Below are 17725 nucleotides of genomic sequence, written 5' to 3' on the forward strand. Positions count from 1 at the left end.
CTAACTATAAACCTCATGGGATAGTCTGGTATCCTTTCAATAACTTGCATTTTAATAAGATGAACAATAGCCAAGTATTGTATTGTTAGGCTAGAAAACAGAAGCAACTGACAATATATTATTTAGAACATCAAGAAATTGGTGTCTAAATAATGTATTTAACCTGAATTCTGGTGATCAACAGTGGGAATGCATAAATTTCTAAGAGAAGTTTTTAAAATTACAATACACTCACATTGTATTTAATGTTGAGAAAATTATTTTTTTAAATAAATGTTTGATTTTGTCAAACAATAAAAGAACATTTTTCTGGCATCCAAAATAACATATGACATTATTTATGGGGAAAAATATGTTTCTAATTTTTCCTTTTAAAACTCTAAAAAGTAGCTTCTCCATTGACCTTTTTAAATTCCCAAAACACTGCCTCAAATTAATAACACTGAAAATTTAAGTGTATCAGAAAACAGCTATTATATTCTCAGTACTCTTTTCAACATTGTAAAGTTATGCCACTTTTTAATTAAGAATGTATTAAATCCAGCTTATGAAACAATACTAGTTGTTAAGGTAACTATGGTTTATCTGTTTAATTGACTGTTATGCAGCAATAAAAACTATGTTTATTTGGTGACAAGACATGAAGATAAAGAGGACTATCATTAAGATAATGTTTTTATTTAAATGGAAAAGGATACAAAATTATAAAGTTCATGTTTCAAGTATTTTTTTACCTATGCACCAAAGGAAAATTGAAGACATTTAAAAAAAATTTTCTCATTTATTTATCTTTGGTTGATAAGATTATCTACTACTTTTCACCTATTTTTCTGCAAATTCCAATTTTTTTAATAAGCCAAATTTAGTTTTATAAAAACAATGCATTCAGTGTCTTAAATACATTCAAATATTTATATTAAAAATGACAGCTGAACCTTGTCTTTGAAATATCTTTTCAAGAACACCTTAAGAATAAAGAATTTCCATCTTATCCAATTCAAATTTGACTACTGTATTGCAGTCTATGGTTTGTCCAACACTGTATTACAGATCACATTTTCTAGAGGTCAAACATTCTCGCCCTCTGTCCAACCACACAAATAAACTAGTAGTCAGGACAGAATACAAATGATCTGGTGCGACTTTTTGAATGGCTTTCCAAGCCTGTACCATGAAAAGTAATTCTAGGAGGTTCAATGCTTTCCTATGATAGCTCTTAAGCTGGACAATTTTAATAGCATCACGATCGAACAAATATGTACATTATGGACATTACTACTACTTTCTGACACTCCCAGCTATTTTTGTATCTCTGTGTTTAATGCTAGGGTTTAACATGTTTCAGCCGAATGTAATTTTCCATTTTATAAGAGTCCTCCTCTCCCTTATCTTGCCTTTTTCCTGTGACTGTTCTCCCTAACAAAGTATTTCTAAGCTGAAATTCACTGCCAATGAATTATTCAAGGGAAAAGTCTGTCATACAGGGGAGTTTATTATTGGCATTCCATTTTAAATCTACCAACCACTTACCTGTGCCATCATCCACATTCTCCACCTCCATCACCTCTGTATTGATCCGGCCACGAAAAACGTACCGATGTCCATCGGTAGATGCTTTGCTATTCTTCAACCGTCTTACAATTGAATGAAATCACAAAAACTGGGTTACTAAACTTAATGCAAAGCAGTGTTAAAGCAGTAATTCTTTGAAAAAGAGATACCAATTCAGTCAATAATATCAAATGTTAGGCTCTTGGTATTTTTTACTTGTGTCCTCCCATTCATAACAGCACAGGTTGCTCTATAAGATGTGACTTGTGTGCTATTTTTTTAAATAAACTGAAGCTGTAGGCTAAGGACAATATACAGGTAGGAGGGTAAATATGTACTTTTGCTCAATATATGACATCAAAGGTGCCTAATCAAACTCTGACAGACACTAAAAGTTGGTTATTCACAATTTCATTTGATTTATTTCACCTTCATTTCTCATTTTTCAGTAACCAGCTGGTAATTCCCATTTTTTCAATCCCTGGTGAAATTCAGTTTAATACTTATTTATGGTCCTTCTTCAAAGAAATTTAACTGTACTGGAGGTTATTAAGCATTATCTAGCCATAAAATATTTCCCTATATTGTTTTTATGATATGATAACTGTATACTTGAGGGATAAGTCTCTCAATACATTTATAATCCTTCATAAAGATCTTATTTATTTTAAAAATAGTCCAAAACATTTCAAAATTTTGTGTATGGTACCAGTCTTTAATATTAAAACCTAAGCAACACAAAGTAAAAAAACAAAAAAAAAATCCATGTTTTGTAATAATGTAATATTTGTAATATTTACAATATTTGTAATAATGAATTAGGCAGTTATGTATATTTATACTTGAATCATTGAACACTCAGGGATAGTGTTTTCAAAACTGGGTTTCTTAAATATATTAAATTAAAGAGGAAAGATTCTAAGAAATAATTCAAGAAGATTAAGTAATACCTAGTCATTCAAGAGACTTCAGTTGACCTGAACTATTCAATTTGACTCACTGACAGAAGTCTGCTAACAATTGAATATACTGAAATAATTATTAATGTATTGTGTTACAAAGACACACCGAGCAAAAGTTAAGATGTCAAGTACACTAATGCAGTGCCCCCTTCCCTCCTCTCCTTTGCATTTGACACCTGCCCTGGAGTGGAAGAGGGACGTGAAGGGAGGGGAGTCTCAAGGTGCTATCATGCTCCCTGAGTTCCTTTAGAAAAGAGAGCATATTCCAGCTTCCATGTCCTAAACCGTCATCAAAACTTCATAATCCTTCACCACCACTAAACAAAACTAAATTGACTAATTAATCTGACTGACCGTCTGCCAGCCCTAGGCCTTCACCATCCTGCACACCCATGTTCATTTTGAAAGCGACCTCTAAATGTCCTTTGTAGAAAGCCTAAATAACTGCTTTAAATGAAGGATTCAGGCCAGGTAGCTATGAAAGTTGGCATCGTTGGAGGCAGAAGAGAGAAGAATGCAGAGCAGAATAACACGCAGGCAACTGCATTGTCTCTCAGGGAGGAAACAGTGTCATGGTGTCTTGCAGAAAAGAATTTCTTAGAAGTTGGTACATCATACTTAAAATCAATCATATTTTTCAAAGCTTAATATCCCCAATAGCAGTTTTAGTCACAGGCAAAAAATTATGGCATGTTTATATATTTTTTATATATTATAATCTATCTACCTATCTATCTATCTATATATATATGTATACACACACACACACACACACACACACACACACACACACACACACACACACACACACACACACACACACACACACTACAGAATCTATCTTTGGGTCTATGTTCCAAAGCATTAATTTTCTTTGTGATCTTGCTGTGATCTCTGTCCAGGTTTTTTATATTTTTCTTGACCTGTAGATATTAATACTCAAACTGAAATCCCAGTAAGTGTCTGACCAATACTGTAACACTTAGCTTAAATAAAGAGATCTTTGGTCTCTTCAGAAAATGACCCTATTGAAGTATCAAAATTGAAAAACCTTGGGTTTCAAAATAATTTTGCTCTATATTGTAGTGTTGAGTACTTGCATAACTTGATTCTATGACTTCCCTCCTGATGAATTTTAATGGTCACCAGGATATGTGTACAGTAATGTCGCAATAGCAGAAAAACTGGAAACAACCCTAAAGTCCATTGATAGGAGAATGAATAATTAAATTGTGATATATTCAACCAATGAAATCTTTTTTTTTTTTTCTTGGCCGCACTGCACGGCATGTGGGATCGTAGCTCCCCAACCAAGGATTGACCCCGTGCCCGCTGCATTGGAAGGTGGAGTCTTAATCAATGGACTGCCAGGGAAGTCCCTCAACCAATGAACTCTTATGCAGCAGTTAAAATGAATAAATTATTGCTACACACAGGGATATATAGTTTACAAACTAGTTTACAAACCATATTGTATACAAAATGTAAACTGCAGAAGACAATACACTGTGATACTATCTTACAAATATCATAAACAAGCCAAAGGAAGCAATATCATGTTATATGTATCTAATATCGCACGATAAATTGTTTTTAAACTAGTTTCTCCTAAAATGAATAGCAACAGAAATGTCCAGAGTTGCGGAGCCTAATCCAGCACTCTGCTCTTTAAAGAATGTAGCTGTAGAATTAAAGTGAAATCACCAGTCCCTGGCTCCTATCATTACAAAATTAGGGAAGTTTCAGAAAAGGTTCAGTTTACTCATATTCTCTGAAAGATCTTTAGAGCTTAGAAAGTATATGGTAACAGAGATGACGTATTCTAAAATGAATGAAACAGATGGTATATTCACACCATTCCAATTCAGGAAGGGAATGGACATATAGGTTTATTTAGTGATTTCCGTTTTTAATCACTATGTATTTGGTCCACGTTCACTATACATACTTTAAGGCTATTTGCTAAACTGCATGATTTTAATTTTGTAAAACTTTTCCTATTGCTTACTTTATTTAACAATTACAGCTGTGAGACCATGAAGGTTCACGTCATTTGTACACTGTTAATTTTGCAAAAGCTTTGGCCTTGGGGGCAGGCATATATATAAGGATGAGATAACTCTAATGAAGAAAAGATCTCATTCTCAAACTGATGCCTTTAATAATCGCACCTAGATGGATGTGTTAATTAATTCAATAGGGGAAATCCTTTCACCATGTATACATAAATCATCACACTGTACACTTTATCTTACAATTTTATTTGTCAATTATACCTCAGTAAAGTTGGGGGAAATAATAATTGTACCTAAACAACTTGAATCACCTTATAATTTTATAAAGAGTTTCACACAGGTAGAATTAACAGCCTCTTCTAGATCTTCCTAAAGCCCATTTCTACTAATCCCAATCTTGTTACCAAACACAAAGAATTTAGGAGAGCATATTACAAGAAATAAACAGGTTCGTTTTCACGGATGGTAAAAAGGAATTTTTTAAAAAGCTCATTAAGATAGAGAGACAGCAATTTAATTATCTCTTGGCTCTAATCCTAACCCGTTCCCTTTCTTCAAGGTGCAAGGAGAGGAAGCTAAGAGTATGTGGAAGTTTACTGATGAGGTCATGAGTTCCTGGGAGCAGAGGAAAGGTTGAACCTGTGCGATGGATAAACAGTTTCTGAACTATTACCTGTCTATATTCTTACCTGTGTTTTCGTTTGCAATACACCAAAAGGTTATCGAAAAGAAAAAACACCCGTTCTTGAATATTTCCAGAAGAAATTTTTAATAAGACTCCACACATTAGCATTTCAGTACAGGTGTCGGTAATGTTGGACCCCTAAGTCAGGAAAAACGGAGAAAGTAATGTCTGATTACTTAACAGAAACTTTCGTGTGTAATTCTTTTTTCTCCTTAAAAGTGGTTTGTTTTTATTTTAAGATGCAATATATGGACAGGATAAAAGTTCAAATAGTATAAATATTTATACACTGAACGTAGGTATCCTCCCCTCCCAGTCTCCTCCTGGTCAGTATCACTAAATACAGCTACTCTTAAGAGATTCTATGTCTCCTTTTAGCTGTTTTATATATGTATGCATACACAGCATATATGACACATTTCACCTTTGTTCTCTAAAAAGGAGATGATTTCAAACTAACTCATAACATTAATGTCCCTAATATTCCTTTCATCCTCCTCCTTTCTTTCCCTGGTCTGGAAAAAGAGCTCCATAAACAGATAGCAAAGTACATGAAATTGTCTAAATGTTTAGCAGGTCTCAATTTATATACAGTCATCCCTTTGTATCCATGGGGGATCACTTCCAAGACCCCTGAAGATACCAAATTCTGAGGGTGCTCCAGTCGCTTAAGTAAAATGGTGTCGTATTTGTATATAACCTATGACCCTCTTCCTGTATACTGTAAATAACCTCGAGATTACTTCTAGGAGCGAATACAATGTTAATGCTATGTAGATAGTTACAGATACAATGTAAATGCTATCCAATAGCTGCTGGTGCAAGTTTTGTTTTTGAAACTTTCTGGAATTATTTTTCCTGAGTATTTTCAATCTGAAGTTGGCTAAATCTTCAGATGCAGAACCCGCAATATGGAGGGCCATCTGTATCCACTTCTAGGATGGAGAGGAAGAAAAAAAAAGAAATAAAAAGAAAAAAAATCTATGTAAAGAGAACAACATTCCATAGGACCTCTTGCCACAGTTATTAATAGTTGCATGGCAAACTCATTCATTAAATAAACCTTTATTGAGTGCCCACAAGGTCATATGATTAGTGACAAAACTGATGCTTAATACAAGTGCTTACCATTGGAAGTTGAAAGGAACCACAAGAGGGAAGGAGCCTGGGTCCCTGAAGTATCAAAAAAGGAAAACTGGGACTTCCCTGGTGGCGCAGTGGTTAAGAATCTACCTGCCAATGCAGGGGACATGGGTTCAAGCCCTGGTCCAGGAAGATCCCACATGCCACGGAGCAACTAAACCTGTGCATCACAACTACTGAGCCTGCGCTCTAGAGCCTGTGAGCCACAACTACTGAAGCCCGCAGGCCTAGAGTCTGTGCTCCGCAACAAGAGAAGCCACCGCATAGAGCCCATACTCTGCAACAAGAGAAGCCACTGCAGTGAGAAGCCTGTGCACCACAACGAAGAGTAGCCCCCACTCACCGCAACTAGAGAAAGCCCACGCGCAGTAAAAAAAGACCCAACGCAGCCAAAAATAAATAAATAAAATAAATAAATAAATAAATTTATTTTAAAAAAAGGAAAACTGCCCACTGAGCAGAACACACACATTGGGTTGTTGTGTGAGCTGGTCAAAAACACCTATTTTGAGCCATTATAAATGTTGTAGTCTATTCTTTTCTACAACCTAGACTAGCATAACTAATGCCCTGAGTCACTGAGTTGGACCAAAAACAAGGAAGTTTTCAGTAGAGACCTGTTAAGTGTGCTCTTCAAGAATACTTCTGTTTTAAATATAAACATGTCCGGTCTCTTTAAATCCGGGAACAAATTTCTGATTCTTTTTAAACTTAATGCATTAATTTTAATTTTTGATATTTTAAACTCAGAACATTAATGTTAATTTCATATTTTCACCATAACAATAGGTATAGTTGTTCTGATCAATTATAAAAATTTAAATTAAAAGGATAACTCATGTTTGGGGTTGGAAGATGCAAACTATTACATTTAGAATGGATAAACAACAAGGTCCTACTATACAGCACAGGGACCTATACTCAACATCCTGTGATAAACCATAATGGCAAAGAATATAAAAAAAGACTGTCTACATGTGCGTAACTGAGTCACGTTGCTGTACAGCAGAGACTGACACAGCATTGTAAAGCAGCTATAGGTCAATAAAATTCCTTTTTTAATTAAAAAATAATTTTTTTTTTAAAAGATAACTCATATAACTATAATAAGAAACTTCCCGAAAGGGAAGTGTTAATCTGTGTTAATCTGAGTATCTACATTACAAACACATTTTAAATTTTAAATACTTCCCTCTCTTCTTTCCTTTTGTCAAAAGGGTAGACATAGAAATAGAAATGGAGATCTGTGAAAAATTTACACTATTTCATATACCATGTCATGTGATAATTAAGCAAAAAATGTCATCAAATATCAATATAAATCCCAGTTTCAGTGGCAATGATTTCTAATTTATAGTGAATACCATCCTCTCTTAGAAAAAAATTAAGATACAATAGTATTAAAAATGTAAAAAATGTAAAAAAAAAAGGAAACCATATTGATTCTTGCACAAGGGACCTACACAACCTTATGAAAAGTGGCTTTATTTGTAGCAATTTTACAAAAGGTACAAAACACTTCACCTTAGACTATTCCATACAGCAACCCATGAGTGCCAAGGCAGGAAAATAATTCATTACATTATAAAGGGTTACTGCCAATATTAGGTTAATTTTCATATTAACCAGTCTTCCAAGTAAGTTTCCCAAATTAAATATGTAGGTATTTATTTATAGATGTATTCCTAAATGAAAGAATTACTAACAATACATTTTCTGACTTGTTTGTGGTTATTATCTTTGTTAATAAATATAATGAGAATTTAATGTGAATTTGAGCAAACTATAATGACTAGAGGCAATTTATTCCATCCTCATATACAGCCTCCGGGGAGATATTGTCCAAGAAGAACTCATGGGGACCAATGTGTAAAATAGAAAGCGGATATATTATTCTTGATGATAACTGGCATACCCACTGAATGGTCCCATGAGTATGGCTAAAACAATCTCCCTTTGTAAACTTAACCCATTTGGAAAGCCAAACATCAACAGAAAGAATCTTGGCGAGGTGGATTTAAGGGGAGCTTCTGTAAGCACTGGGCTAGGAGACTCTATCTACCACCTGGACAAGACTGTCCAAAGTCTATCTGTCTCTCTGTGTGCCTCTCCCTCCTAGACCTTTCTCTCTTTTCTCTACTTTCAATGCCAACAAGTCAAACATCTCATTGGCTCCTTTGATTCTGTAGCTATGTTCATATGCCTTCAAACCACTGTAGAAAAGGGATAATCAGGCTTAATGTATACAGTCAGAGTGAAAATTAATACAGCAATACATGCAAAACTCCCGGCACATGCCTAACGCATACAAAGGACTCAATAAAGGCTATTACAATTATGATTACTAACATTGAAGGTGGTCTGATTCTGCAAGTTTCCTTCCTTTATTTCTGATCCCTGCTGTGTTTCACTCTATGTTGATTTTATGGTTTAATTCATTAAAGACAATGTTATTTCTCAGGTTACTGAGGGTGGACACATCTTGTTGCCTCAGAGAACACCGACTCCTGCCTTGACAAAAAAAGGCCTTCCAGCTTGTATCTGGATACTTCCAGTAAAATTAAGCTCCTTCCTTCATAAGATAGTCCATTTCTTTATTTAGTCTAATTATCAGAAAGGTTTTTCTTACTGCAGAGCCAAAATCTACCATGATTTTCACTCGCTGACTATTTTTCCTCCTAGGAGTGGGTGGACATCCTCTTCGTGAAAGGCCGACCAATATCTGAACATAGCTAACATGCTTCCTTCTGCCTTCCAGGCTCTGTAACACCGTTGCCTTTTGACCATATGGCTTGATTTCAGAAACCTGGAAGATCCTGCTAGATCTCCTCTGGACCTTCTCCAGTTTGTCAGAGTTTCCCTTAACATGAACACCTCCAGAAGTGAATACAATCATTTGGATGTGAGCTGGCAAATGAAGAATATAGCAGTGATACTATTATTTCTCCAGTCCCCTACAATACATAATATTAATTTAGCATAAGGTTATATTAGCATATTTATGGCAATCCCATCCTACAATTGATTCAAAGTGCCCCTCTAGTCAAAGTGCTCCCAGGTCTCTTTCCTCTAGCCTATACTTGAATAGCTTGACTTTTGATTCATTTAATCCAGATTGATATCACAGCAAGCTCTCAAAACTCTCACTAATATACAGATACATTATATTGAAGGCATCACCATAAGTTCCCAACTCCTAGCTCCTGATCAAAACTCAGAATAAGGACTTCCCTGGTGGTGCAGTGGTTGAGAGTCCACCTGCCGATGCAGGGGACGCGGGTTCGTGCCCCAGTCCGGGAAGATCTCACATGCCACGGAGCTGCTGGGCCTGTGAGCCATGGCCGCTGAGCCTGCGCGTCCGGAGCCTGTGCTCCGCAATGGGAGAGGCTACAACAGTGAGAGGCCCGCGTACCGCAAAAAAAAAAAAAAAAAACCTCAGAATAAGATTAACTGACCTCTTTGAGGTAAACACTTCTTTTCTTAAGCAACTCAAAGCATCTGCTTAATTATCAATTAATGTAATTTTATGGGGTAAGGACATCAAGCCCATATTGCCACAAATATACAAAGTATATCTTACAATACACACGTAACACACACTTTACTAAATCCTACTGAGACGTTTCTATTACTGAGGTGATGTGTCTTTAATATTTAACAGCAGACTTCAACAATTAATACAGTATCACCTTTACTATCTTCTACCATAGTAATCTACTATCATCACATGAAATATCTTCATGAATTCCTAGGGATATGCTTACGTACTTAAAAAACTCTGTGTCAAAACATACAGATTTGTCTAAAAACCTCATTCTAAAAGAATGTCCACTGTATCTTTGATTTTACCATGATTTAATCTGTGTATTATTTCCAGGACAATGGTGACTAAAAATCATTAAAAAGTTTTGAAACACAGGTAGATACATTATTATAAATATTGAAGAAAATCTGGCCAAGTGTAGACATAGTCTCTCATGTAATCACGATATGCCTCTCAGTTCAAATTCATCCTATCTGCAAGCAGACACTTAATAAATGTCTGCTTTTGACTAATGTTGTGTCATATTTCTCCCTCACTTACATGATATAATCTACCTTTCTCTGTAGTGGAAAAAACCAAAAACTCACAGCTTTGTCTGCGAAATGCATGAGGTTTATGATATTTTGAAAATTACGTGCAATTTGTTTTCATTATCTAGAAATGGCAAGAGAGTTTCTGGGGTTAGGGATAAAGAAGCGAAGCTACAAAACTGAAATTGAATGACTGAAATTGAATGATTACAAACATCAGATTGCTAGGAAACAGTCAAGAGCACTAGAGTCTATCAAAATGAGCATGTCAGACAAATTAGCTAGAAAACCAAAAATGTGAAAGCAATAAAACAAGCTGGGCAGATTACTGGAAGACAGCAAAGCCTGTAAGACAATGGTGCTCAAATTTCAGAGTCTGGAAGACACACCTGATGGGACTGTTAAAAACTTTTAGGTTCCCTGGCACTATCCTCACAGATGGAAACTGAGTACATCTGGGGTAGGTCCCAGACCATTCCAGTAGATTCTGATACACTGTTGTACTCTGTCAACACTTGAAGCAACACTGCTTTGGAAGCCTGAGCTCAGGTGCTCAAGTGCACAGTATAGCAACCCTGCTAACATGGAGATGAAGGTGAGCACAGGGCCCTGCCAGGTAGTCCCAGCTGCTTCCCAGAGCCCAGGACAGAAAAGATGTTTATCATATGTTACAGATCACAGTTACACCCATGGTACATTTCATCATCACCGAATATTCATTAAAATCTGTATAATGTTATTTTACCTGGTTAGTATTTTATCTTCATTTTGAAAATGGATGCTAATTTTTAAATCTAGATATCTATTCTTTGGCCAATACAAATTTAGTCATTGAGCAACCATATATAATAAACACTGTGATCTAGAGGAATACTAAAGTCAGGTTTTTAATATTTCTACAATGTGCCAGGCAATGTGTTAAACATTTTCTCCTAATATAAATCTCCAGCAAGTCGGCCACTCCTAGTTGTAAAATTTTAAAAAGCGTGTTTATTTTATTAAATTAGCTTTGTAGACTGTTTCATGGGTCACTTTGTAGATGTCAGAGGCAGCAGATTATGGTATTGTGAAAAAATTGTGATCATGAAGAAAAAAGTGCCCAAGAAAATAAGCTATTTTAACAGTGTAGTGATATATCATCAAACCAACATTTGAGAGGGAAGGTGTGAAAGAACTGTTTTTAAAAAATAAGAGGGCTTTGTGTAAATCATTAATTTTGAACTACCCTAAAGCCATTACATATAATGTAATGTGTATCTGTACATATTTAATGAAGATATTTTTAAATAATATTTTTACCCATATGATTTAGAGTCCTGCTGTCTTTTAGCAATTCCTTAAAAAATAACTAAAATAAGGTGATATCTCATTGTGGTTTTGATTTGCATTTCCCTGATGATTAGTGAGCATCTTGTTATGTGTCTGTTGGCCATCTATATTTCTTCTTTGGAAAAACGTCTATTCAGATCCTCTGCCCATTTTTAATCAGATTTTTTTGTTGTTATTGAATTGTATGAGTTCTTTATATATTGTGGATATTAACCCTTTACGGGGTATATGACTTGCAAATATCTTCTCCCATTCAGTAGGTTGCCTTTGCATTTTGTAGATGGTTTCCTTCACTGTGGAGAAGCTTTTTAGTTTGATAACTCCCATTTGTTTTTATTGCTTTTGTTTCCCTTGCTTTGGAGTCAGATCCAAAAGAGAATATCACTAAGAATGATGTCAAGGAGCTTACTGCCTAAGTTTTCTTCCAGGAGCTTTATGTTTTCAGGTCTTACATTCAAGTTTTTAATACATCTTGAGTAAATTTTTGTATGTCACATAAGATAATGGTCCAGTTTTCCCAACACCATTTGTTGAAGAGATTGTCCTTTCCCCCATTATATATTCCTGCCTCCTTTATCATAAATTAATTGACCATCTATCTGTGGGCTTATTTCTGGGCTCTCTATCTAGATATCACCTTACACCTGTCAGGACTAGGAGTATTAACAAAAAGACAAGAAATAACAAGTGTTGGCAAGGATGTAGAGAAAAAGGAACCCTTGTACACTGTTGGTGGAAATGTAAATTGGTGTAGCCACTATAAAAAAAAAACAGTATGGAGGTCCTTCAAAAAATTACAAATAGGTGCACTGTATGATCCAGCATTTCCACTACTAGGTACCTAACCCAAGAAAACAGAACCACTAATTCAGAAAAGATTTAGGAACCCCTATGTTCATTGCAGCCTTATATCCAGTAGCCATGATATGGAAACAACCTAAATTTCCATTAATGGATGAAAGGATAAAGAAGAGATGGTATATGTATATAGAATAGACTACTACTCAGCCATGAAAAAGAATGAAATCTTGCCATTTGCGACAACATGAATGGATGCTGGGGGGTATTATACTAAGCGAAGTAAGTCAGAGGGAGAAAGACAAATGCCGAAGATTTCACTTATATGTGGAATCTAAAGAATAAAACAAACAAACATACAAAATAAAACAAAACCCAGACTCACAAATACAGAGAACAGATGGTGGTTGCCAGAGGGGAGGGTGGTCACGGAGGGGGATGAAATGGGGGAAGCGGATCAAGAAGTACAAACGTGCAGTTATAAAATAAATAAGTTATGGGGATGTACTGTACTGCACGGGAATACAGTCTATAATATTGTCTTAACTTTGTATGGGGACAGATTGTAACTAAACTTATTGTAGTGATCATTTCACAATGCATACAAATGTCAAATCACTATGTCCTACACCAGAAAGTAACATAAAATTGTATGTCAACTATACCTCAATAAAAATTTATATATAAAATGTAATAGATTTTTGAAAGAGCCTAAATAATATACTTTTATCATCAATATGATTTATCATTTTTAATTTGTATTTCCCTTTAGAAAGCTACATTTACCATGTAAAATTCAGAGACTGTGTGCTTGTGATGAATTACATATGTAGAATTAAATACAGCAAAACTCCAACTAGGAAATTACCTGCATGGTTCTAATCCTGACTGCTTTTATTAGACCAGGAAAGGAAGGTTAACTGGTAGGTCAAGGTAAGAAGTAATCATAAATAAATAACTGTGACCAGTGGTGGGAGATGTACCCACCAGGATCCTCTCATTCCGAAAGCTTCTCTCTTTCTACCCCAAGCTGTGCAAACCTATTTATTCCTCCTCCGTCACCACTGCCCAGCAGTGCGAAGGGTGAAATGTAGTAAGGGAAACCCACCATTAGACAGAGGAAACAGGACCTGTACTACAGAAATTTACAAAGACTTTACAAAGACTGAATTTCAAACACTTGCAGGGTGTTCAACTTTAACACAAAAAACTGAAAAACCTTGCATGGTACATTTGTGAACCATAAACAAGAACAGGATGCTAGAGAGGATTAGAGAACTTCAAAGCAGCAGGATAATGAAACAAATATTGGACTCTGAACAGAACCACATCAGAATCATTGCCACGAACCTAAGGCGCCAAAAACATAGTGAAAAGACAATGACAATTAATACATAACTACGAGGTAATTATATCTGCATTCAATTACCAGACACTGTCCTAGATGCTGCGGATCCATAACATGAGACACGACCCCTGCTCCCAAGAAACACATATACTAGTGGAGAAACAGATATGTAAACACAGAATTAAATGCTGTGTGATCACAGCTATAATTTAACATTAATAAAATGAGAGTTGGCATGAATTAACAGTGATGAATATCAGGGATGCTGGCTGTGTGTGTTTATGATTATGTATGTTTATTATTAAACATTTATTCATACAGTTCATTCCATGCTGTGGTTTCAGGTTTCAATCATTTTCCAGTAATTTTCCTTGTCAAACTTATGAAGGACACCACTTAAATATCACTTCCCAATATGGTTAAGAGAGCAATCGAATGGATGGATCCAGCAGTGACTTCAGACATACACACTGGGACCCAGAGGCGTCCATGTGGGCAACACGCCTCACCAAGGTCCACTTCTTTTTGTGTGTGTCTCGTGTTACGAGATCCAGCAAGAAAAGAATAACAATTCAGAGTCTAATTTAAGAAGCTGAATGATTTTTGAATCTATAATTTGAGGTATATAATGGGCTGCCAATTATACGGTCAGCATACATGAAAAATGAATTTCAAAGCATCATCACAGAATGTAAGGTGGAAGCACGATGAATTTCATAAGGGGACACATTAGATGCCACAGCAAGCCTTCAGAAGATGATAATAGCCAAAAAAGACAATCAGAAGCACGTATGTTTATTTTATGGCTTTTTTCTAATTTCCAATGTTTCTTCAAACATTGCAATCATGATTTAGGATGGACTGTAATAATAGAACAAATCCCCTCCTCTCAATAAACCCAATAAAACTAACATTGCTAAACCGTATCTAGACTGTTGGAAAGGGTACATCTTTTTTATGTCAACAAGTTCTCTTAAGGTAAGTTGCATAAGGGTTCATGACGGATGGCTTACAGCTATGAGGTGGCAAAAATCACTGTCAAATGAAACTGCTCATTAATTATCTGACCCCAGTATCAGCTCTCCCTGCTTCACACCAGGGTCTATCTAACTCATCTGGGCAACTAAATGCTGAATGTCAGTATCAGAAAAACACAGACTGACTGCAGAGAGAAACCATAATCTTGGAAAAGGTAGAAGATGACAGGCCTTGGAACTTCCCCACTCATATACAAGGCATTGGCAGATGAAGGTCTCTCAGAGCTAGACCCATTCATGATGCAGGAAAAGAAAAATGACCAGAATGACAAGGAGATAGGTGTTTCATAAGAGAACAGTTTCAATACCAGAGGAGTCTCTTGAGAAAATTAATGAAGCATTTGAATATTCTTTCAAAAAAATCTTTTTAAAATACTAGGAAAGTCAAACATGAAATGAAGAATATCATATTGTTTCATCAGAGTCTTGTCATAAAATATATGTCCCCACCCACCCCAAAAAAGACTAAGCATTTGATTCACTCTTTTTGAGATTCAAATTATTAACTGAAATAAAAACCTAAATTCTGTTACATATTAGATTAGCTAAAACAAACTAATAATATACGTTTTCATTTTACCAAGATAAAGTCCCAATCAAACTTTCCTCCTCTCCCACTTTTTATAAAATTTTGGTCTCCTTTCTAAGTGGATTCACTCTCAATGGTTGTCTTCCTAAACCACTTATCCTTAAATAACAAGAGCCATGTATAAATCAATTCAACCTCAAGGCAGTAGACAAATTTGTATCTACCATATCACCTAGTAGAGAGGACAGAAAGAATCAGGTCTCATCACAACCTATGGAAGACTCACACTCATAAAATAACAAGAGAACATTACTTTGAGGTCAATACACTATCAGACACAAACTGAATCAAATGTAAGCAGCAAAGAGATTCCAAAACCAACAAGAGGTGATTTTAAAATGGTCTTGTAGCACTGTATTTCTCCACGTAAAAAGGTAATCAAGAGGTGTCAAGTTTCAATTCTGTCTCTTTTTACTTCCTAAAACACAAAAATTATCCTGATCTTATGTCTTCCAACACCTTCATCTATTAGTAATTCCCACTCTTTTATTGCAATTTTTTTCCAGATTTGAGAGATCAGTTCCAAACAGGCCTATCAAGGACATAATGCTGAAGAACTAAATGACATAATGTTTACGGATACTCCCTTATGAACGTTCAGCATGACACCAAAGAATTAGTTATCATGACAATACTATTGATCAACCCAAAAGCAGACTAAGAATGAGCATGGTCCTGTTCTAAGAAATGAATCAGTCACTCTGATTAAACAGCTAACAAACTTCTTTCCAAGAACACGGATCACCGCCCTACAATCACCTTCAGTAGAATATGTGGTGGAATGTTTTAAATGTTGGATAAGATATATGACTGAGATATAATACATAATACTAATCCAAAGCAGAACTTCAAATATGACCATGTAAACTACAGATCTTCTGCGGTACAGTCACTATGTAAACGCTGACCGCAAGCCTAATTTCTACTATCGATTCACTTTTTAAAGGGCAAGCAGCAAAACCAGCTTCATGTAAAGAATGTGCTAAACTTGTACCTGAGTGGATAGAATATTACACGGTGATGAGGAATAGAAACTTTAGAATCAGTCTGCCTATTTTCAAATTAAACTCTGCTCTCTGTTAGTTGTAAGAACTTGGTTAAGTTATATAGCCCTCATTTTAAAAAGCTGTGTAGTGGGGATTATAGTACTGGGTTGGCCAAAAAGTTAGTGCGGCTTTTTCCGTAACACCTTATGGGGAAACCCGAATGAACCCTTTGGCCAACCCAATACTTCAGCAAACTTTTCAAAGAGACTCACCAGGATTGCCTACAATGGAGGATCAGCCTTTCCCCAAAAGGAAATTGGTTGATGGACAATCAAGGGCCCCTGCCCTCCCCTGAGCAAATTTACCCATGCAAGATTGGTGGAATCTCGGATTTTGATCTTGAATGCAGTAATATAAGGATGGAAAAAATGACTAGCGCCTATTCGTCTTAGCTAGGGCACTGATAAGACCACCAAAGAGCTTCAACTGCCTAGATACCCTTTCGAGTCTGAGAGGGTAGCTTTTCTATTGATTCCATGAGCTACTCAATATCTTTTAAATTAATTTTCCTTTTAGTTTCTGTTGCTTGGGACCATATAACCTTAAGTAACATAACCTTTTCAGTAGTTAGGTGCATAAATTAGACAGATAGAGGGGATTTCTCAAGGGTAAGATCTAACGGCTGAACCATAGCGTTAAAATACTACCTGTTATCTGCAGAGCCTTTTACAGTGTTCAAAGCACTTTCATTTATTTCATTGACCCCTGTAATAACCCAAATTGTACGTCAAAGAGATCTGGTGCTTCATCCCCATACTAAGGGGTCCAGACTGGACACCAAACCTGCACAAAAGCCAGGCTTTTTTCATTATATCATATGATTTAAGAACAATAAATTTCAATTGCTTGTTTACTTAAATTCAATATAAAAGGAATGTAATGATAATTTAGCAGCACAAAATACCAGAGAGGCAAGTTACCGGAGAGATTTTACTCCCCTTCATTTGATGAATGGGGAAATAAGACCCTAGATAATTAAGTGACATACTTGAAATAATCATCCACCGAAAGTGGAAATAATGCAAAGTCATGGTGTATCAGACTCAGATCCCCATTCAAGAGAATTTTAGTTACTGGAGCAAGAGTGTCAACTCTAAGATAGTTCTAAAAGGTCCGCAGGTGCTCCTGGAAGGAGTTAGAGAGCTGTT

The 17725-nt window shown here is 35.8% G+C and overlaps 1 protein-coding gene across 1 annotated transcript in view; it reads right to left on the reverse strand.

The window, feature by feature from the left end:
* Positions 1–17725, reverse strand: part of PREX2 (phosphatidylinositol-3,4,5-trisphosphate dependent Rac exchange factor 2) — a gene marked incomplete at its 5' end in the record, with an annotated part of 281798 nt that overhangs the window by 174276 nt on the left and 89797 nt on the right. Inside the window, 2 exons of the mRNA XM_082675204.1 lie at positions 1531–1634; positions 5218–5351. Of these exons, the coding sequence (XP_082531330.1) occupies positions 1531–1634; positions 5218–5351 (238 nt within the window). The remainder of the gene's footprint in view (positions 1–1530; positions 1635–5217; positions 5352–17725) is intronic.

Source organism: Grampus griseus (genome assembly GCF_964374135.1).
Source record: "Grampus griseus genome assembly, chromosome: 17".
In the NCBI taxonomy this organism is placed as follows: domain Eukaryota; kingdom Metazoa; phylum Chordata; class Mammalia; order Artiodactyla; family Delphinidae; genus Grampus; species Grampus griseus.